At 42.3% G+C, this 22,703-nt stretch overlaps 5 protein-coding genes across 7 annotated transcripts; 2 read left to right on the top strand and 3 right to left on the bottom strand.

The window, feature by feature from the left end:
- Window positions 1-5,648: 5,648 nt before the first annotated feature.
- On the bottom strand, window positions 5,649-8,200 carry LOC125609969 (meiosis-specific protein ASY2-like). The gene is made up of 4 exons (XM_048781603.1): window positions 7,225-8,200; window positions 7,025-7,159; window positions 6,088-6,944; window positions 5,649-6,017 (listed from the first exon to the last, which is right to left on the bottom strand). Exons 1-4 carry the CDS (start codon window positions 8,198-8,200, stop codon window positions 5,649-5,651), a joined length of 2,337 nt encoding a protein of 778 aa, XP_048637560.1.
- Window positions 8,201-10,705: 2,505 nt separating this feature from the next.
- On the top strand, window positions 10,706-14,222 carry LOC106427265 (protein IQ-DOMAIN 23). The gene is made up of 2 exons (XM_013867996.3): window positions 10,706-11,391; window positions 13,259-14,222. The coding sequence occupies exons 1-2, from the start codon at window positions 11,032-11,034 to the stop codon at window positions 14,081-14,083; spliced, it is 1,185 nt and encodes a 394-aa protein (XP_013723450.1). The 5' UTR covers window positions 10,706-11,031; the 3' UTR covers window positions 14,084-14,222.
- LOC106427236 (putative non-specific lipid-transfer protein 14) lies at window positions 14,054-14,837 on the bottom strand. The gene is made up of 2 exons (XM_013867967.3): window positions 14,425-14,837; window positions 14,054-14,352 (listed from the first exon to the last, which is right to left on the bottom strand). Exons 1-2 carry the CDS (start codon window positions 14,772-14,774, stop codon window positions 14,343-14,345), a joined length of 360 nt encoding a protein of 119 aa, XP_013723421.2. The 5' UTR covers window positions 14,775-14,837; the 3' UTR covers window positions 14,054-14,342.
- A 473-nt stretch (window positions 14,838-15,310) lies between these two features.
- Window positions 15,311-18,725, top strand: LOC106427270 (mitochondrial inner membrane protein OXA1-like). 3 transcript variants are annotated; one of them, XM_013868002.3, is made up of 10 exons: window positions 15,311-15,515; window positions 15,852-16,329; window positions 16,421-16,511; window positions 17,157-17,204; window positions 17,349-17,407; window positions 17,523-17,598; window positions 17,687-17,818; window positions 17,910-18,017; window positions 18,102-18,156; window positions 18,249-18,725. In XM_013868002.3, exons 1-10 carry the CDS (start codon window positions 15,326-15,328, stop codon window positions 18,506-18,508), a joined length of 1,497 nt encoding a protein of 498 aa, XP_013723456.2. In that variant the 5' UTR covers window positions 15,311-15,325; the 3' UTR covers window positions 18,509-18,725. The 3 variants fall into 3 exon arrangements, with proteins under 3 accessions (XP_013723456.2, XP_013723458.1, XP_013723457.1); XM_013868004.3 differs by having other exon boundaries at window positions 15,442-15,579; XM_013868003.3 differs by having other exon boundaries at window positions 15,480-15,515; window positions 15,836-16,329.
- Window positions 18,702-20,310, bottom strand: LOC106427271 (protein BROTHER of FT and TFL 1). The gene is made up of 4 exons (XM_013868005.3): window positions 19,494-20,310; window positions 19,332-19,393; window positions 19,182-19,222; window positions 18,702-19,079 (listed from the first exon to the last, which is right to left on the bottom strand). The coding sequence occupies exons 1-4, from the start codon at window positions 19,785-19,787 to the stop codon at window positions 18,850-18,852; spliced, it is 627 nt and encodes a 208-aa protein (XP_013723459.2). The 5' UTR covers window positions 19,788-20,310; the 3' UTR covers window positions 18,702-18,849.
- Window positions 20,311-22,703: the final 2,393 nt, after the last annotated feature.

The following is a 22,703-nucleotide window of genomic DNA, read 5'->3' as shown; positions in this document are numbered from 1 at the left end:
TCAACTTCCACCTCCTGATACCAGCGTACCCAAAGACCTCCGCGCCTTACTGAACTCCAAGCAAGTACAAACGGAACAGTCTTTGAACGTCATCATGGGAGGCTCCCCTAGTGGCGACTCAGTCCGTTCCGTGAAAGATTATCGTCGACAAGTCGCGACGTCCCAGAAGTGGCCGACTAAACCGACAAGTCATCCTCCGATAACCTTCTCACCAGATGACGCTGAAGGTGTTCACGCGCCCCATAATGATCCCCTCCTCGTCGTCCTTGGAATTGGAGAGTACGATGTCACCAAGATCCTTATTGACACCGGAAGTTCCGTTGACCTCATCTTCCGAGGAACTCTGCAGAAGATGGGAGTCGACCTCGACGACATAAAAGCGTCCTCCAGAACGCTAACAGGATTCAATGGGTCATCCGAAACTATCTTGGGAACGATCCGCCTCCCGGTGCGCGCATGCGGCGTTACTCGAACGGTCAAATTTGCCGTCGTTAGCACAAAAGCTCCGTATCACGCTATACTCGGTACCCCTTGGTTACACTCGATGCAGGCTGTCCCTTCCACCTACCATCAGTGCGTCAAGTTCCCCGACGCGGATGGGAAGATAAAAACATTGCGCGGGGACCAAAAGGCCGCTAGGGATCTCCTAGTCGCCACAGTCAAACTCCAACGAACGTCACTACCCGTTAACTCAGTGTCCCCTCCAACCTCAAAAGCCAACTCTCAGAAAAACGAGGTTCTCGAGTTACCTATTGATGACGCCGACAAGAGTCGCACCGTGAGAGTTGGCGCATACCTCTCCGACGAAATGCAGCAGTCAGTCCTGGATTTCCTCAGAAAGAACGTGTCCACGTTCGCCTGGTCGATGGCAGACATGAAAGGCATCGACCCTACTATAACAACTCACGAACTAAACGTCGACCCAACGTTCAAGCCTATCCGGCAGAAGAGACGCAAGCTCGGCCCTGATAGGTCTAAGGCCGTAAACGAAGAAGTTGACAGGCTACTCGGCGCGGGTTCGATTGCTGAGGTTCGCTACCCTGAGTGGTTGGCAAACCCGGTAGTCGTCAAAAAGAAAAATGGCAGGTGGCGCGTCTGCGTCGACTTCACCGACCTCAATAAAGCTTGCCCAAAGGATAGCTACCCCCTTCCCAACATCGACCGTTTAGTCGAGTCCACGGCTGGAAACGAGATGCTAACCTTCATGGACGCCTTTTCCGGATACAACCAGATAATGATACACCCGGATGATCGCGAGAAGACGGCCTTCATCACAGATAGGAGAACCTATTGCTACAAGGTCATGCCATTCGGTCTGAAGAACGCCGGAGCAACCTACCAAAGGCTTGTGAACAAGATGTTCGCAGATAAGTTGGGCACCACCATGGAAGTGTACATCGACGACATGCTGGTTAAGTCGCTCCATGCCACCGATCACCTCCGCCATCTACAAGAATGCTTCGAAACTCTCAACAAGTACGGCATGAAGCTAAACCCAGCAAAGTGCACTTTCGGGGTTTCTTCTGGCGAGTTCCTCGGTTACATTGTCACACAGCGAGAAATCGAGGCGAATCCAAAGCAAATCTCTGCGGTCCTAAACCTCCCGAGTCCGAAGAACAGCAGAGAAGTGCAGCGGCTCACAGGCCGGATAGCCGCTCTAAATCGATTCATCTCCAGATCCACCGACAAGTGCCTGCCATTCTATGATCTCTTGCGAGGAAATAAAAAGTTCATTTGGGACGAAAAGTGCGAGGAAGCATTCACTCAACTCAAACAGTACCTGACTACACCTCCGGTACTCGCTAAGCCTGACGTCGGCGATGTTCTATCTCTCTATGTCGCAGTATCACAGGCTGCAGTCAGCAGCGTTCTGATAAAAGAAGACCGCGGCGAGCAAAAGCCCATCTTCTATACGAGCCGCCGCATGACAGGACCAGAGACGCGGTATCCAACTCTAGAAAAGATGGCTTTAGCAGTTGTTGAAGCAGCGAGAAAACTACGACCGTATTTCCAGTCGCACTCCGTGGAAGTATTGACTGATCAGCCTCTCCGAACGATACTCCAGAACACTAACAGATCCGGCAGACTTACAAAGTGGGCCATCGAACTCGGCGAGCTCGATATCATCTACAAGAACCGCACGGCAGCGAAATCCCAGGTCCTTGCCGATTTCTTGGTCGAACTGGCCCCAGAGTTAGAGCAAGATCTCACATTCCCAAGCTCAAACTGGACATTGCACGTCGACGGATCGTCGACCAACAAAGGAGCAGGTGCCGGAGTCCAATTACAGTCCCCGACCGGCGAACTAATCAGACAGTCTTTCAGCTTTGGCTTTCCCGCGTCAAACAACGAGGCAGAATACGAATCTCTGATCGCAGGACTCCGCTTAGCAAAAGTCGTCAAAGCTAAACGACTAAGCGCTTATTGCGACTCTCAGTTAGTCGCCAGTCAGTTCAGTGGCGACTACGACGCCCGCAACGATCGGATGGACGCCTATCTCAAAATAGTGCAAAGCTTGGCAGCAGAGTTCGAATTCTTTGAACTCATCAAAGTTCCGAGAGGCGAGAACGTCTGCGCCGACGCCCTCGCTGCCCTTGGCAGCAAGCTTCATGATCAAGTGAAAAGAACAATCCCGATACATCGTATCGAGAAACCAAGCATCGATATGCTGCCCGACCAAACCCTCGTCGCCCAGGTCGTCGAGCCTGTTGCTCCAGATGACGACGGATTTGGCCCAGATTGGAGAACCGAGTTCATCGACTACCTCTCTAAGGGGGAACTCCCAGCAGAAAAATGGGCAGCTCGCCGGCTAAAAACCCGCAGCGCCCATTACGTCGTTCTTGACGATGAACTGCACCGATGGACGGCGAGTAAAGTGCTCCTCAAATGCATCCATGGCGACGAGACAGCAAGGGTTATGGCTGAGACACATGAAGGCGCTGGCGGAAATCATTCGGGCGGACGTGCGTTAGCAATCAAAGTAAGGAGCTTAGGTTTCTTTTGGCCGACAATGAACGCTGATTGCGAGTCATACGCGAGAAGCTGCGACAAGTGCCAACGACACGCACCTAGCATCCATTGTCCAACCGAGATGTTGCGCACAACCACCGCCCCTTACCCGTTCATGCGATGGGCGATGGATATCATAGGACCGCTTCCTTGTTCCCGCCAAAGACGCTTCATCCTGGTCCTGACCGACTACTTCACTAAATGGATTGAAGCTGAAGCATACGCCCAAGTCACAGACAAAGAAGTCCGCGGTTTCGTCTGGAAAAACATCATTTGTCGCCATGGTCTACCTTATGAAATTGTTACCGACAACGGATCTCAGTTCATGTCAGGTAATTTCAAGGAGTTCTGTGGCAAGTGGAACATTCAACTAAGCCCCTCCACTCCTCGTTACCCGCAAGGTAACGGTCAGGCTGAGTCCTCCAACAAACTCATCATCGATGGTATTAAGAAGCGTCTGGACCTGAAAAAGGGTCACTGGGCTGACGAACTCGACGGAGTCCTATGGAGCCACCGCACAACCCCGCGAGGGTCGACTAAATCGACACCTTTCTCCCTCGCTTACGGTGTCGAAGCAATGGCTCCCGCTGAAGTTAACGTTTCAAGCCTCCGACGTTCCAAGATGCCTCAATACGTCGAGCTCAACAAGGAAATGCTACTTGATGCCCTCGATGAGATAGAAGAACGAAGAGATCAGGCCCTGCTGCGCATCCAGAATTACCAACATCAGATAGAAAGTTACTATAACAAAAAGGTCCGCGCACGACCCCTGGAACTCGGCGACCTCGTCATGCGCAAAGTGTTCAAAAACACTAAGGAGCTAAACGCCGGCAAACTCGGCGCCAGATGGGAAGGACCTTACAAAATCATTAAAGTCGTCAAGCCTGGCGTATACAGACTCCAAACGTCGCGCGGCAAAGAAGTCCCACGATCATGGAACTCAATGCACCTACGACGTTTCTACTCGTAAAAGTATTTCCACACAAAAAAAAAAAAAAAAAACGAGTAGATGCACCCCCGTGGTCACTTCTACTCGACCGAGTAAATGCGCCACTCACAGCCACTTTTACTCGGGAAAAAAACGAACTACGAATGGCTTGATCCTCAACCGAGGTACGTAGGCAGCCTTAACAGGTCCAGCTGTAACAAAAAAAACAGAGTAGATGCACCCCCGTGGTCACTTCTACTCGACCGAGTAAATGCGCCACTCACAGCCACTTTTACTCGGGAAAAACGAACTACGAATGGCTTGATCCTCAACCGAGGTACGTAGGCAGCCTTAACAGGTCCAGCTGTAACAAAACCAAAGTCAAAACCTTACCTAGGTCTCAATCGAATAAATAATGACTTTCACATCGAATGGCTCCCGTGCCTCCAGCAGAGGACACGCGGACACTCACGCTCCTTTGCTTACAGCTATGTCCTGATCAGACACTTGGCTCCAGGACCTTAATAGTCGCGATTCACCTATGCCTAAGCATTGAACCGACTAAACAGAGTGAATCTTTGCCTTTTCTCGACTAAAATGTAACGGCTTAGCTACCCGGTTACTTAATTGTCACTGAGGAAACGGATAGAAGAACCTTCAACTCTTATACTCAACTCTTTGTTATCGAAACATGATGACAACCGAGTAAAACCAATTACCGGTTCATCACTTGTCTATTTGCAAAAGATTAAGGACAAAAATCTGATGTTTTCCAAACACAACAGATAACCGAAATCGCTTAAAAGAGTTGCAAATAAATGATGAGAAACACAAAAAGAGTCTTAAAATACAACAACAAGGTCTATCAAGACCACCGATGAAAACATTCTAATATTACAACAAGATCAAACGACAACGTCTTGGTCGTCCCTGCTCGGGTCAAGCGGTTCAATCGTTTCCTCTTCAACAGCTCGAGCGCCAAGGTCTTCAACTTGAGCAGGAGGGCCTGAAACTGATGGGATCGGAACCGTCTCTTCGATAAGTGCCGGTGGCGACCTGTTCTCCTCCTCGCCCACCTCGTCCTCTTCTCGCTCCTCAGACGAAGAAACCAGGACCGGATCTTCGCTGGCTACATCTCCCGTGTCTGCTTGAATCGCGTCCCCGGCTTCCTCGGGATCGTTTCCGTCAGGACGTTCCTCGACGACAGTTCCTTCGGGAACGACAATATGCTCCGACAGAGCGGAAGTAATGTCTACCACCGGCTCGTCGACTGGATCTTCGGTCGCCTCGTGGGAAGTAATCAACTGGGAAGCCGATTCCTGGCCAATCAAGCCAACATTCGATCCGTACGGGTCGAGTACCCCCATGAGCTCTTCACTTACAAATCGAGAAGGGAGGTTGAGAGGAGAGAGAGCAAAGTCATCCTCAGAGAATGGCTCGAGGTAGAGATTGGCGACTTCAGCCTCATACATCTTCTCCTGCTGCGAGAAGATGTTGATCATACTCTGCAGAATCTCGACCCCGCTATCTTTTATCATCTCAAGGCACTTTTTTGTTCCTGAAGCCTGCCCGTATAGATTTTTGGCCTTCTCTAGCGCGTTAAGGCGATCCAGATAGCCCTTCATCTTACCTACGCAGCGAGTAGACTTGTCCGCCATAGCCGTTTGAACCTTGATCCTTTCGCGGGTGACCTCCTGAACCCTAGAGTCCCTCAAGCGTTGCCTCTCTTTGACCAGCGTCCCGACGACAGCGTCCCGACGACAGCGTCCCTCTCTCCCTCGAGCTCAGCCTTCTCCTTCTCGAGGGAAGCGACCAACTGCTCTAAGCGAGTTTTCTCGCGTAGAGCGTCCTTCTTCGCAAGACGGTCAGACTTCAATTTGTCTTCCAACTCCTCGAATTTGACTCGGAGGACCTCTTTCTCTTTGGCCGCTTTGTCGCAGGCCTTTTTGTTTTCAGCACGTAACCTCTCGATCACGCCCAACCTGGTCCGTGCAAGCTTCTCCGAGGCGCCCAGCTGGACCATCGTCTGCTTCAAGGTGCTGTCGTACTTCTCAACAAGATAATTCATGCTCCCGTCGCTCTGCATGAAGCAATAAAGACTTAGGAAATTTTTAAGGAAGAAAAGGGGAATAAGGGAAAAGCGAGTTTACCCGTCTGCCCGCCATAGCCGCGTCAATGTACTCCTTTTTGAAGTATAAGTCGTCGATCAGCGGCAACTCTTTGGTCCCACCACGGATCTGACGGGTCAGTTCAGCACATTGAAGTGGATTCAGAACCAACGGAGTCGCCTCGTCGTAAAGGAACTCTACGTGATCCGGAAAGCGAATTCCTCCTCCCGCCTTCCGCGGAAGCGAACCTCCGCTTCCCGCACCCGTCTCCCTCGCAGAAGAAGAAGGGGCTCCCTTACTCAACGGAGATTCATCCCGTGAGCCATCTCCGGCTTCGGTTGCCGGTTCCCCACTTCCAGAAGGAATCCCGGGAGCAGAAGTCCCATCGTCCTCCGCTGTCTTTTTCTTCAACTTCTTCTTGGGACGTTCCTCAGGCGATCCCCGAGTAGAATTGGTTCGATCGTTTCTTTCCGCATCATCATTCCCCGCGGCAGCTGAGGTCTCCAAAACCTCAACAGAAGCCTCCTCACGAGACCTTTTCTTGCTCTCCTTTTTCTTCTTCTTCTTAGCCGCGACTTCAGAGACATCAGCAGAAGATGGTGCCTCCTCCGAAGGGACACTCCTTTTCTTGGCCTTATTGGCCTTCTTCTTTGGGGAACTCTGAGCTGGTGGCTCAGAGTTCACATCTCCATCTACGGGGACAGGCCTGACTTCTGAGGCACCGGCAGAAGACGACTTTGTTGAGAGCATTTGAAGCTTCCCTTTCAACAGGGCACTCAAGTCGGGAACTCCCTCCATCTTTCTAGCTTGGTTAAGGAGTTTTTGTTGTTTCCGAGTAAACAGGGAGAGACGTGACTTGCGGGGACCGAGTACACAAGGAAGTCTCGATTCCCAATCAACTGTATAAGAAAGAGAAATCAGACACGAAGACTACGAAAAAGGTTCAAGAACATCTCTCTAAGGTGAACAGCAATTTTACCTCTAGCGATCCTAGCTTGCTGCCGACGTATCCACTCCCGACTAAGATCCGGCCACCTGAGATGACTATGCGTCGCGATCAGTTGAGCAGTTTCAAAGAATTTCTCAGGATAGGCAATTGTATTGGGATGACGAACTGCAAAAGAAAAAGGGAACATCAGAACCATCGACCAGAATACGAGTAAACAGACAAATCTCTACCAAGTTGCTGATTCCATAAAACGCGATAATCGTCCCCCGGCGGCTCCTCGAAGGCATGCTCGTCGGACTTAATAAAGAAGTATGCGCGTTGCCAATCCTGCGTCTTGTTGGGATGACCGGTCAAGACGTTGTAACTCGCTCGCATCTTTATTGAAAAGATCCCGTTAGGCTCCGCCTTCGTGAAAGTCAGCTCCTCGAACACCCTCACGCTCATCGAAACATCCATCTCCGCTGCCATAACCATCAACATGACAGCTATGCGCAGCGACCCGTTCAGCAGCTGAGAAATCGCGATATCCCGACGAAACGCGTAAGACGTGATCAGTCTGGGGATTGGGAACCAGAGCTTCGTCTGATCCTTGAAGTAAGATTCGTACACGCACTGGTAACCAACCGGTGGCGACCACGGCCGCTGTTCGGTTGACGGAATGAGGAAGGTGACTCCTGCGCCACCATTCTCCCTTAGCAATCTCTTCACGGTCTCGTTGGAAGAACAGGAACTGAAAACGTTTCCCCACGATTGAACTCGCGGGTCGCGTAACGCTTCGGGAGGCAGCGAAGGTAGTTCTTCGAAAATTCCACCAGGGTGATATATCACAGGACGGCAGTCTACTTCGTCGAACGGAACGCTTCTCGGAGCGGGAAGGCGGTCTGACTGGTCGATACGACCCCTCCGATGAGCCCGTCTCCTGGGTCTCACAACAAGGCTAGGCGCTTCAGAACTAGGCGCTTCAGAACCACTCGCCTCTCTATCCTCGTCCTCAATGTTTCCTTCGTTTTCTTCGCGAAACTGCCTATGGGCGTCAGCGACCAGAAGACGCTGGGAAAGGCTCATGTTCTCCGTATCCCGCAAAGCATCACGATGGATTATGTCGAAATCCTCCAACGGACCCCCGTCCGCATCCCTAGCCGGGCTCGGAGAGGTAGCTATATCTTTCCCTTTCTCCTCGCGCGATAACCGATTCCCTGAAGCCATATCCTTTCTACTCGGGGGGACGACTAAACTAGCTAGATCGCTAGCAGAAAACCCTATGCTACAGAAGGCTTATCTAGAGAGAGAAAGTAAAAGTAGAGAGAAGGGAGAGAAAGTGGAATACCTGAGTCTGCAGAGAAGAATGACGAAAGCAAAGGAGAGACGCCTATTTATAGCAAAAACGAGGCGCATTCTTCGAAGCATCATCATTAAGTCTACAAAGGCCTAAATGGGCTTCAAAGGCCGCCTAAATGCCCAAAAGCCTACTCGCGACGGTTCGGTTTCTCGCCCAAACCGGTTTTCAATCAAGAAACCGGACCGAAATTAATCTCCGGTTCTAGCCCGAACCAACTCAACAGAGTTAACCATCCAAAGACCACCTGGGCTCCTAATTCGAGAAGTTTACCTCCCGAGTAAAACACAACGCATCGTGAGAAGACGTAACGCGGAGCGACTAGACACGGCACGCGACTAAAACCATACACCGGTAAAACGAGCTGTCGCCGGCATTAGATCCTGTTATATGAACGAACCTGACCCACAAATTCACTGAGACCGACAAGCCGCTCACAAGTGAACTGGGGGGGGACTTATTGTAGGAGATGGATTACATCCCTCCACAAGGCCCATCAAATAACAGGCCCTAGCCCGACAAGGTCGATCGAGCTTAGTCGGCTTAGCGGCTAAAGCCGTCGGCTCGACCCTAGAGTACTTTAAGCCGGTCAGCTAAGCCGATCAGCTATACTCGACTTGGACGAAACAGTACCAAGGCCCACATACTCGGCCTTTGGGCGACAAGGCCCAAAGGACAGGCGCGATTAGGGCATCACGCACAAGGGCACTATAAGAGAGAAGGAGGAGGCAACGAAAGGAGGACTTTTTGGACACATCACACACTAAGCGGCTAGATTTAGGGTTTCCTAATCATCTCTTTGATCTTGTCGTTTAAACCTTTGATCTTGTCTCCTTACCTTTGATCAGTCTTGTAACCCATTGTGTTGATTCTAATAAAAACGTCTTTAGTCACCCCATTTCCTAAGTTCATCATTCTAATCAACCGAATCCTGTACAAACAGGTGTTTGCAGGTATCTTGTCTGTTTACTTTCTTGATGGTATGCATCATCCTCGTGGCTTCTCTTGACATGTTTTCTTTAAACAGATCTCTGAAGTTGTCAGCAGCATGAAAGATATGTTTGACTTCTGCCGTGACCAAAAAGTTGGTCCAATTGGTAAATTTCATATATCGAAGTATCCCTGCACTTCATCAAAATGCATCTGTGTTTCTTTTTATTTGTGCTTATAAAAAGCTTGCTGCCGTTTTTTACAGAGGCTTTGAAGAGTTATCCATATCAAATGAGGACAGGGAAATTGCAGATTCCGGAGATGGAACAACTTGCAAATGCTTCTCGAGGACTTGCACCTGATATGAACAACGGTTTTTTTAGCACTGAGGTGGATGAAAGCATGGGGTTTCCTTGGAAGGCATGAGGTAATTTGATAGTTACTCGTACCTTATGTTTGTCTTTTTGTACAGACTGACTATTAAAGACTAGAGCTGTCTTTGGTATTGGAATCTCATAAAGACGTTCATCAATGTTAACTTATCCATTTTGCTGTGGTTGTGCTTTAGGTTAAGCTTCTGATTTTGTGAAGAGATTTTTCGGAATAGTGTAGTCTAATTCTGGAAAATAAGGCTGCTCTTGAAGAGCTCATCCCTATCAATCAATACTGTACCGTTTTGCTTGTTAGAAAAAATTTTATTTTTTTGGGCCTAGCTGGGAGATGCAAACATCTAGACACAACAATTGAGAAGAAAAGAAGAAAAGAAAGATATTCAAGGCAAGCTACAACTAAATCCCTAGATTCAGCACAATATACTGTTTTTAAAGCATTGCCTAGTGTAATAGTAGCATGGAGATAATTATGTGTGTGTTTTAAATGCTAGAAAGTCTATAAACTGCACCTGACCTAGTGCTGATTGCTGAATACGACCTCAAAGATTGTATTTATTACACCTTTATAGACGATCGTTATCAGAGCTAGTACTGAATTAACTTGGAATACTCCCTGCTATTTTCCTTTTTTATAGACTTGCTTCTAAACTGCATCCTAGTGACCAAGGATGATGACTTAACAAATGAAATAGACGAATAAAACACAAAGCTAAGCTTGTTTGTTGATTAATCTCTCCTTTTTTAGTTAAGGTGAGATAATTGAAGTCCAAGAGTTTGAATATGCCACCCCAGTCACAAGTTATTAACAACGTATGTTACAATCGATCATTCACATTTATTTTGTTTATAAGTTTAAAATATACAACTTCAAGCTTTGCAGCCATTGGAGGAAAAGAGAAAGACAGAGTACTAAAGCTGGCAGACTGCAGTGAATGATGGGCTTAAAAAGAATGACACGTCCTCCCAATTATTCTCTATTATTAATTCAAATATCTTCATATTTGCAAATTCGAAAATAAACGTTAGTATAAATATGACGACTTAAGTATTTAATGGTCCGAACCGAATCAAAAAGTCACAGACCAAAGATATGGTACGGTTTAGTCAGGCCCATTATTGACTTTAACAACTCATCCTCTTTACTTAACTAAAGTCAAGCGAAAAAATAAGCCTTTTAGAAAACGCGTGTAACAAAAGCGTACAATCAGGCGCGTGGAAGATTCTCCGCAATCCGGTATATAATAAGACCGGCCGTTATGTTATTAAACTCAGTTTCTCCATACCTAAATGTTATCTTCTCAGTAACTACATGAAGTGTAGTTTAACCGGAGAAAATCTCCGACAAAACTCTCACTAAGTAAAACCTCCGGCGATGAAAGATGGGCTTTTTCGGGAGACTTTTCGGGAGTAAGAAGCAGGATTCGTCGACTAACAGACGGAGGTGGAGCTTCACCACCAGATCTTCCAAACCGGCTTCTTCAAGTTCCAGCAAGAGACGTTCGTATCCGACTGAAGCTCCGTCGGTGAATGAGGAGGAAAGCGGTGACAAACATGCGATAGCCGTAGCTGCTGCGACCGCTGCGGTGGCGGAAGCTGCTCTAGCTGCTGCTCATGCTGCAGCTGAGGTGGTGAGACTCACGAGCGGAACCGGTGGGAGAAATGGTGGAGGTAGTAACCGCCGGTGGGCTCTGGAGTATCTCGCGGCGGTGAAGATTCAATCTGCCTTCCGTGGTTATCTGGTTAGTTAAATTTCTCACCGTAGAAAGTTTGAATTTTTTTTTAACTTAAATTCAAAATAGATTTATGTTTTCTTTTTCTTTCTTGGGGATGGTCCCAACGAAAGAGACTATAGTAGAAGAGGACAAACAAATTTTGAAACGAAGAAGATTCTTGGAAACTTTACACTTGCCGACAATATTATTCGTGGTCGTGGATAGTTATAATTTATAGGGGCCCTAATTTATATGGTCAGTTTCTTCCCAAACACATGTTACATGTTCATCACTCCTTATTATGAAGGATCTACCAGCTTTTTCAGAATTTTCAAAAATACATCTTTTTTTTTTTTTTTTTTTTTTTTGGTAAAATGTTAACAAAAATACATCTTGCATTAGTGTTGTTGGTGTGATGAATCACACTGATTCTGGTTCTTTTTAGATTATAAATTTATATGGAAATTAACACCTGGATTAGCGTTACTACTATCACACATGGGTTTGTTTGCTTTAGGAGCAACTTTAATTATTTTTTCAGGAACTTTAAACTTGAATTCTTTAACTGATTTTTCTTTTTCAAAGTTTTTTTTTTCAAAGTTGCATACTTTATCTTCCCTTTTTACTTATTTTTTATCAAATAAAAAGGTTCAGAACACGGAATTTGGAGATGCTCTAATTCGAGTTTTCCAATATCTAATATGTTCTCGAACCTCGACCAATGTGAAAATAAGAACTCGTGTGTGTGTGTACACTTGACCTTGAGACATGCTTTTGCAAAATGGTGGGCTCTGTAATTACTAAATCTAGTTTTTGGTACAAGTGGAAGTGGTTGGGAAACTAAAAGCAAAATAAAATAATTCCAGTAAGGGCAATTGTCAATAATAGCACCTTTTGAAGTTTATGTCTCAAAAATAGCACTAGAAGGAGAAAGTCACAAAAATGACATTCATTAAAGGATAAAATATCTCTAATACCTTTGGTTTAAAATTAAATAAATAAATAAAATAAATAAAATAAAAAAAAAAAGAATTTTTTTTTATAGTTTCAGATTATATGTTTTCAGATTCGAAATTTTTATAATTTTTCTTTTGAAATTTTTTTTTGAAATTTTTTTTTATTTTTTTTTTCAATTTTTTTTTTATAATTTAAAAATACTTTTTGAAACTGTTTTTAAAATTTTTATTTTTTATTTTAGTATTTATTTTTTATAAAATTTTAAACCCTAATTCCAAAACCCCACCCCTTAACTCTAAACCCTAAGGTTTAGATTAATTAACCCAAGGGGTATAAATGTATATTTACCTCTTTAATGAAACCTATTTTTGTGACTTTGAGCCTTGAGTGCTACTTTGGGAACAAAAACTTGGTTTAGTGCTATTCTAGTCTTTTTCTCTTCCACTAATCCTTTTAGTACATATTTTTCTCATTTGGTTTCTATTATAATTAGTTATCAAAACCATGATTATGTCTTCAACAAATGATTAAACTCGCTTCATATTGTTTTTTATTTCACTTTCAAGCAAACTCAATTTTTGATTATTAGTGGAGCCAATTAGTATGGTGTCAATTATCATTTTAACAGAAGTTAGAGGCTTTGTATGTCGGTTTATATGTTCAAAAGCACTTTATTAAAAAATGAAAAAAATATCCACAGGTTATATATATATATATATATATAGTAATAAACTACAGTATTGTGAAAATTGCAAACAGTAACCGCAAGTTTTTGCGTTTAGAATTGACTACACTTAACACATTCATTTGCTTAAGATGATATATAAGGTTGTGGTTTATTCAAAAAGACATATACATGAAATACAAAAACACACAATCAGTTGAAGTTACTGTCGGAACTGATATTTTTACTTTGGTTAATGTGAAAAATGTTTAGGCGAGGAGGGCACTAAGAGCACTAAAGGCATTAGTGAAGCTTCAAGCTTTAGTGAGAGGACACATAGTGAGAAAGCAAACAGCAGATATGTTTCGAAGGATGCAAACTCTTGTTCGTCTCCAAGCTCAAGCTCGTACACGAGCCTCTCGTTCATCTCACTCCTCTGCTTCATTTCACTCCTCAACCGCTCTACTCTTCCCTTCTTCCACTCCTTCTCCGCGTTCCCTCCACACTCGCTCCCTTTCAAACGCTGAAGTCATCCCTATGGACCACCGCGGCCACTCCAAACGTGTAGATTGGCAAACCGAGGAAGACGAAGACAAGATCCTAGAAGTCGACACTTGGAAGCCACGTCTGCATCATCCCAAGCCTCTGCGTTCAGAGAGAAACAACGAGTCTCCGAGGAAAAGACAGCAGTCTCTACTGGCTCCGAGAAGTACAGAGAATAGTCCTCAAGTTGGGTCTAGTGGCTCAAGGAGAAGAACTCCATTTACGCCCACGACGACAAGAAGCGAGTACTCATGGGGATGTAATAACTATTACTACTCGGGTTATCACCCGAACTACATGGCTAACACGGAGTCTTACAAAGCTAAAGTCCGGTCACAAAGCGCGCCGAAACAGAGACTTGAGGTCTCTAACGAGACCAGTGGATACAAGAAGTCAGTTCAGGGACAGTATTATTACTACACGGCGGTTGCAGAGGAGAGTCTGGACGCTGGAAGCCCTGGTTACTACGGAGGAGAAGGAGGAGGAGGAGCTTCTGAGCGGTTGAATCGGAACCAGAGCGAGAAGACAAGGATGCGTTCTTCGTTTCTTGTTTAGATATTTATGGTATTTGATGTGTAAATTTCACTGTTTTTTTTTTTTTAACAAGTTTCGATTGCTTGCATAAGAAGGAACACAACTCTGTTCTTTTATGTTACTTGATTAAATGTTCAATCAAAACCGAACTCTAAACTAACCGATGTAATGTTCGTTAACTGTTTTTTAACAAGACAAGAAGTATGAGTTTAATACATCATAAACAATCTGTTCAGTTTGATCCACAACACCGAACCTCCAAAAGTCTTGTCCCTTGCCTTCACTGAATGCTAAAAAGGGAAAGTAAATTACATGTAAGTTACATAGAGAGAAGGCTTAATGATGAAGTAGTAGTAACTTACAAGTTGCAGTCGGTGTTAGGGTCGATGGTGAAGCCCAAAACGATGCCGCAGAAGCCAGACAAGGTAGAGATGGCTGTGGCGTTTGAGTTATAGACATTGATGAGATCAATGAAGCAGTTACAGAGCCACATTCTCTTGACAGAAGAATCAGAGTAAGTTCCGAGGAGTGTCATGGCGTCGCAGCAGCTTGAACCGGGTATAGGATCCGGGTAGCCGTAATTCACAAACTCAGTGCATGAGGATATCAGCGTTCCAACGGCCACACAGTCCGCCGCGTTTTCCACGGTGGCTGAACATAGAGCTGAAAGTAATAAGAAGAGAGACACCAACACGGGAGAGAATAATCTCATGTTTCTTGCTGAGAGATATTTATTTGACTGAGCTAGGTTGTGTTTATAGAAAAGACAAAACGAAAAAAAAGTGGAAAGGCTTTAGTTTCGTTTGTGTGCATGGTTGGAGTTTGGTTTGCAACAGAGGTTGTGTGATCAGATCAGCCATGAGATTTATATGAAGTTTTTCTGCTCTCGTTAAAAAAAAAAAAGAAAAGAAACAGGGGTGAGCATGCATGTTTTGCATTTATTCTTGGCGAAGACGAAAACGTGATTGAATAATTGGTGGTGGAAGATGAGATGCATCGAGTCAAAAGAACGACCCAAGTTAATGATGGTTGACCATAGTTCATCGGAACCTCACTGGAGTTTCTCTACCGTTGGATCGAGACGGGTATTAATATATACCGCTCGCCGGAATTTTCTCCGGTGGAGATCTCACGGTGGCGTATAGTTGTGATTGTTCTTTTCGCTACCCTCTTCTCTCTTCACCACATTCTAGTATTTTTACTTTTTAGTACTAAATCTAAACCGACCTTCTGAGTCCTGAACCAAAAAAAAAAAGATCAGAAATGAAAACCAAACCCAAAGTAAAAACCGATTGGATTCGGTTCGGGTTTAAACCAAAACCAACCGGTTCAACTAAAACCCTTAAAACAAGATTGAGCAACCCAAATTCATCATCGTCATTTTTGCTCGGCCGTCTTTTGTATCGCCGACACCGTCTTCCTCTTCCTCTTCCTCTTCCTCTTCCATTGTCAGGTTCAATTTCTGCAGAATCTCTGTTTGTTCAAGTATCCTTACTCTGCTCAATTTGGTTTGATTCGTAAGGTTCTCCAATTTTAGACTTGCTCATTATTCAATTCAATCTCTCTGCTTTCCAATATGATTTTGTTTTCCAGTTCACAAAAAAAGATGTCAAAACGCTTTATTTACTCTTTGGATCTGACAATCACATACCATTTTTTTCTGTGACCAAAATTACATTTTTTTCTTACTAAGGATCCATCTCTAAAAGCTATACTAAGAAAATTTACATCTTCGGCTAATTAACTTACTTTTCTCCTAACAACTAACTATAGGATCTTCTTGTTTTAGATTCTGCAATGGCTTTCAGGCGAGCCTTATCTATAAGGTCCACCCTCATCAGCCGACGTAATCAACTTGCTTTCCACATCATCCCTCGTGACAATGATCATGACCATGACCATGAAGAGGGTTCATTCACTTCCCAAAGAAGTTACCATAGCTTCCTTCATCAAAAAACCGCTGTCAGCTCAGATCTCTCCCATTTTCCTGGAGGAGGCTTACGTGTGCCTCTGGCTCCTTCTTCTGCCTCTGCTTTTGCTTTCTACCGCTATATGTCAAGCGCGCATGGAGTCGGTTCGGAAAAGATTGGTGTGATTAACGACATCGCTGAAGTCATAACCGACTCGACTTCTTTGCAAGATGTGCCAGCTCAGGCTGCTGCTGCTGCGGTCGGTGAAGTTGCGCTTGCAGCTAATGACTCTTTCTTGCCTATTGCGGCGCTTCAGCATTGCATTGATATGGTGCACTGTTACACTGGCTTGGAGTGGTAAGAAACTTTTATTTGAGTTAAAATCTTTAACTTGCATTTTAATTAAGGTTTCGTTGTTTCGTTGTGTCCTTTTTCTGGCTGTGGACAGGTGGGCATCCATTGTTTTAGCAACAGTTTTGATCCGGTCTTCAACAGTTCCTCTCTTGATCAAACAAATGAAAGACACCATGAAGTTATCGGTATGTCGTCTCCCTTTTACTTTTTTCCAACTTGGAGACCATTTATGATGGTGCAGCTATTCCCCCTTCCTCTTGTTCCATCCATGCGAGATATTTTCCTTTGTGTTTTCAAATGGCAATTGATCCTGTGTGCGTGCGGTTTTACATGTAATTGGCTAGAGTAGGAGACAGAAGAATCATGAGTTAGAGAATTAGTGTAAGCAAGTCTTAAGTCTCAACTCTGAATATGTATCAGCTATTTTTTTATAGCTATTGTTAGACCCTCTCTTCTCTTAGAACCGAACCGTGCAGGAGTTGCTAGGTATGAGATAGTGTAAAATACCTTTCACACTAGGTTAATAATATCTACTAATGTTTCAAGCAAATAATCTCTTTGTATATATATTCCACATAATAGAGGTCATATGTCCTGCACTAGATACTTTGTGAGCTTCATGAGAAAATTCCTACTACTTTTCAAGCGTTCCATTTCTTCTTGATTTTTGTGTGTGTTCACCACTCGGGTTATGAAACAAAATTTTAAATACAAAAGGAAAGCATATGTCTGCACATTAATTTTGTTTTTCTGTCATTTTTTTTTATGCTTTTTTTTTCGGGTTCTGTTGTATGCTGTATTCATCAGTAGTCTGTTCTATGATCATGCAGCTGATGAAGCCGCGATTGGAAGCCATTCGGGAGGAAATGCAAAACAAGGTGCGTTAAGTTTGTTATCAGAGCCATAGCATCATGTGCTACCTCCTCACTTTTGCTACTCTGCTAATAGCTTTAGCTCAGAATTTCCTTATCTTAACGTTTCTTTTGATTTCCCCCATTTCGTTTCTCCCTATATGTATTCAGGGAATGGACCAGGTTACAATGGCAGAAGGTCAAAAGAAGATGAAGAATTTGTTTAAAGAGTAAGCTGCTTTTTAAATATAATAAGTAACTGAGATATGTTTGTGACAGAATAACAAACCCATAGTCTTGTAGAAATGTCCACATAACAATACACTGTCTGCTTGTAATTTACAGATATGGAGTCACTCCATTCACCCCAATGAAAGGGATGCTTATTCAGGGACCTCTCTTCATCTGCTTTTTCCTTGCTGTAAGACCTTTCAATCACTAACATGCCTTTTGGCTATCTTGTTTGATATAGTCTTCTCGTCTCAGTCATCTGCTTTTCTTTCCCCCAGATTCGAAACATGGCAGAGAAGGTACCTTCGTTCCAAACCGGAGGTGCATTATGGTTTACCGATCTAACCACACCTGACAGCTTATACATCTTACCGGTTATAACAGCATTGACATTCTTGATAACCGTTGAGGTACAGTTTCATGCTAACTTTAATTCAGTTTTAACATCTTTAACCATTGTCAGACACTAGCTAACTTAAGCTTGAATACGTCACCTCATAGTTAAATGCACAAGAAGGCATGGAAGGAAACCCAATGGCAGGCACTATCAAAAACGTTTTTCGAGGTTTCGCTCTCCTCACAGTCCCAATGACAATGAGTTTCCCACAGGTTGCTATTATTATTATTATTCATCGTAAAAACCTCCAAAGACTCCAGTGCAAATGGATTTTCTAACGTAGTTGAATTTTGCAGGCCATATTTTGTTATTGGATCACATCCAATCTGTTCTCTCTCACGTATGGACTTGGTAAGTGAGTGCGTTATAGTGCGTGTGTGTGTGTGTAATTAAGATTTATAATTGCGGCATACAATAACAATTAATGTGGTGATGAATGACAGTGATTAAGCGTCCGCAAGTGAAGAAGATGTTAAAGATACCTGAACTGCCTCCACCTCCTCCAGGTCAACAGCCTTCCTTTGACCTTTTCGCAGCTCTCAAGAAAATGAAGGCCATGACACAGGACCATACCGAGAACCAGACTCAACCACCTTTGCCAGTAAACCCGAGGATCTCATCGTTGAGTCCTGTTAGTAAGAGGCTCAAGGCTTTGGAGAGTCAAGTGAAAGGAAGGAAGAAGAACAGCAGCAAGAAGAGGTGATTTAACACTGCGTGCATTATATTTTGTGATGCTATTTTTGTTAGAGGGGGCAAAGGAAAGAAACAATAAAAGCTTTTTGTGTCAAAAGTGTAGAGGATGAGAACCAATCATGATACTACACAGTTTGTTCTCATTTAGGCAAAACTAAAACCCGAGAGCCTTTTGAAACTACTATTATATTTTCAGGTACTAATAAAATCAAATGACATTCTTTATTTCTTTTGGATTGAGCATACAAAACAACACATACCCTGTGCTTAGTTAGGGAACTTTATTTTGGCACAATAAGGTATAGTGTGAACTTTATTTCTACATATAGAGTAGAGTGTTATTATAGTTGATTAGTAAGAAGGACGTCGTCGAGGAGCAGTTTCACGTTGGGCGTTGAAGTAAACAGCAGCAACAGGTAGAGAAAGACCAAAGAAAGCAGAGAAGTCTCTTGTGTTGAAACATTCCCTTGTTGCCGGTGCCGCCTTCACCGTTTGCCTCCCTCTCTGTCTGAACAGCACAAACGCGTATCTGTGTATTCCAATCACAGGTTTAGGCGTTTCGTATCTCACCATCTCTCTCCCTGCAATTCAGGCCGTCACCATTCATGAAAAATGTGTCATTCAACTTCTTATTATTGAACTATTGACGTATAGTTTATGATGCGATTAATAATAGTTCTTACCAAAAGAAGCATCGGTTGTCCCGGGGATATCTGTCACCATCCTGAATTTGATTAACATATATACACATTATACATTGTTTTTAATATGTAAAAAGTATATTAAACATTGTTGTTGTATATATATGTGAAGAGATGTGCTATATTACGTACCAATGCAGATATTCACGCATGTAGGGATTACTAGGACTCGGGGCATCAGGGTCCATCATGATCTTTCGAGTAAATAAAAATAAAAATTAACGTTAGAAGAGATGGCCAAAATTAAGTAAGTAATTATTACAATGAAAGATATAAAAGTTTTAAGTTATTTACTAAGGTGAAGAATGAACGGAGATCATGGCCGCCAATTTCAACGCGAGGCCTTGAGAGGAGAAGAGAAGGTGCTAGCTCATGACCATTGGAGACGACTGTGTTGGAATTGTAAGTGACTCTCATAGTCACACTTGGATTGAACATTTCTATGACATCTCCTATCACTCTTCCCACTATTAGTGGTTCTATTTCTCTTGACATTATTGACCGCCTCTTTTTCCTTTTGTTGCTACAACTTTTCTCAATGGTGTAGTGTGTGTTGTGGTTGATGCTGGTTTCTTTGGAATGAGCCATATGAAAGCTTTTTATAGATGAACTAAAGAATCTTGGGACTTGGCACAACTTGGGAGATAAAAACGGATTTTTGTATGTATATATATTCTACTAAGTCAGAGTGTTTCTCTTAAATGCTCTAGCACTATTCTTACTATTTGGCATTGTCATCAATAGATATGTAAATATCTATCATGTGATTCTTCTATCTCTAGTACTTAAAATTCGTTTTAAGTGGTCAACTTATGATTTTATAATTTTTCTTACATGCATATTTTTTGTTTTATTTCAACAGTGGATTGGTTTTAATAATTATATCTATAGAAACTAGTACTTCAAACTTTTGTTAATTTTATTTTGGGTCGAAATCTAACATTCCATGATCCATAGAAAGCCATGTTATGTTTTCTTGCTATTGGAAACGTCTACATGACAGACATCAAAAATTACTGGAGTTATAATGAAATATTCGAACTCTAACAAAATATATTTAGAGTGAACTCTCCAACAGGATCACCTACATTTGATGGATTTAATTGCTAAACGTAACATTTATGTGCTTTCAAAATGTAACATTTATGCTTAAAACAACGATCACACTAGCTAGTTTATCCACGTTTAGTAGCCAGCATAGTGTTAGCTAAATGTAGAAACATACAGAATCAGAATTATGTCCAGGTTTAGTAGCTAAACATATTGTCATTTAACTTTTTTCAAAATAAAAACAAGATAATAGTCAATAATTTTTGTCCCCACTACATTCGAATATTCGACTGGTGAAATAGAAAAAGAATACACACGCGTGTCGATAATAAATGAAAGCCAGATATTATGATGATTGGCACATAAATTGATTTTGCAGATATTCCAAATAAGAAGAAGAAGAAGAGATAAAAGAAAAGAATCTGCTTTATAATAAGACTGAGAATCTCTCTTGTCACTTTGTAGTTTCTAGTCATGGAATCCACTATATGCATATGCTCAATCCAATACGTGGCGCAAACACAGTGGCACCTAAAATTTATGCTTATTTATATATTTCTATTTTGTTTATCGATATGGTTATAATTACTATAAATGAATAAAGACATGTTTAGTGTGTTTGTTCTGTTGCTGTCCTTACGTGTTGCCTTTACTGACTGTATTACAATGTCTAGTTGTCGAAAATATGTAATCTTCGAAAAAACTTGTTATTGTGTCTTCATTCAGTTTCATATATACTGAATACAATGTATATTATTGGCTAAAAATGTGTATATATGTTCAACTGTATCATCTAATCGATATATAGTGTTACTTATTTGCAGAGGCGTGTCTGCAGTATATTGAAAAAGACATTCGCCTTAGGTTCCGATTAATATGAATTTTTTAAGGACTCTAAAATTTAAAATAAATTTATAATCTAATGGTTTAAATTTATTTTTTAAAAACCATTTCTACATAATAGACTAATATAGCATAAACTTATTCTTTTACATTGTTAAATTTGTGTATTTAGTGAAAGCGATATATTATATAATGTAAAATTGTTTTCATTATAGTTGTAAATAAGTTTATTTTTAAAATTTACTTTAGGCCCTTAAAATTTTTTGCACGGTACTGCTTATTTGCGTAAGAACAAACTAAGAAGAGAAAAACACAACCCACAAACACAAAACAGAATTCGTTGATACTTTTCATTTAGGCAGCGAAAAATCAATTCATCCGAAAACACATATTATCTTATATTTGACGAATCAATCTATCCTTGGGATTGAGCGTTCAAGATTAAACGTTCACATTAACTTAATAGTGATAATAAATTGAGCTGTTCAGTTAGAAATAAATTAACAAACTAAAGATCACTTACAAAAAAAAACTGATAACGTAAGAGCCAACCACCAAGATTCTAACCAAGTTGCTTTGGTCTAGTGGTATAGGAGCTCCAGCTGGAGTGCCCGCCCCTGGGTTCGAGCCTTGGCCACTGCGGAAATTTACATATGGGCTGCAGCATCCGAGACCGAAGACCGTTACACGGTGAGCCACATGGTGACGCCCTGGCAGCGTCCTTGCTCACTTCGGTCTCTAGTCTGGACCACCTCGGTGGGGCCAGGATACTCGGTTAGCAAAAAAAAAAAAAAAAAAAAAAAAAAAAAAAAACCACCAAGATTCTAGTTGACAAAATAAATAACTTATTTTGTGTCTGCATGGAATCTAACACGTCGATGATTTGATTGGGGCTAACATATCACTTTTCGCCAAACTCAAACAGTATATAAGAAATTTCATTCGTGTCGTTAGAACATTTAATATTAATATACAATGTACAAGTTTAATATACAATGTACAAGTTTAAAATATTTTGATAAAAACTAGGGTACGAATGGTGACTAAAGAACGACGAGGAATAATGCATTCTCTAACGTTTCTAAAAAAATTTACCATTCACAAGGAATAATAATTCATTCTCATTTCTTTTTTTAGAGAATTAAAGAACAAAATTATTCCTTGTTAAATTTAAGAAAGAATAACCATTCATTTTCATTCCAACTGTTTTATTTCCGTATATTTCTTTTCTATTCGTTTCTCTTGTTTCATGAATGGTCACCAGCCAAATCCTAAGACATTTAATACAAACATAAAATCTGACTTCAAAACAACACGTTTTTAAAAAAACTCAAAACAATATCGATTAAATAATACTTATTCTTGGGTTCACCCCCTAGAGTAACCAATAGGATTGTGTTATTTTATATTCGATATTTTTTATAAAAGGAAACAAAATATTATCAAGTTATATTATATTTTTAAAATAAAAAGATAAAATGAAATAATTAAAAATAGTAGTAATTACAAAAAAAATATTTTTAACCAGCAAAACACTAAACCCTAAATCCTAGTCTTTACACCTTAAATCCTAAAACCTAAACCCTTGGGTAAACCCTAAACTTTTGGATA

The sequence above is a fragment of the Brassica napus genome, chromosome A6 (assembly GCF_020379485.1).
Source record: "Brassica napus cultivar Da-Ae chromosome A6, Da-Ae, whole genome shotgun sequence".
Lineage (NCBI taxonomy): Eukaryota > Viridiplantae > Streptophyta > Magnoliopsida > Brassicales > Brassicaceae > Brassica > Brassica napus.
This window is presented reverse-complemented; position numbering and strand designations above follow the sequence as displayed.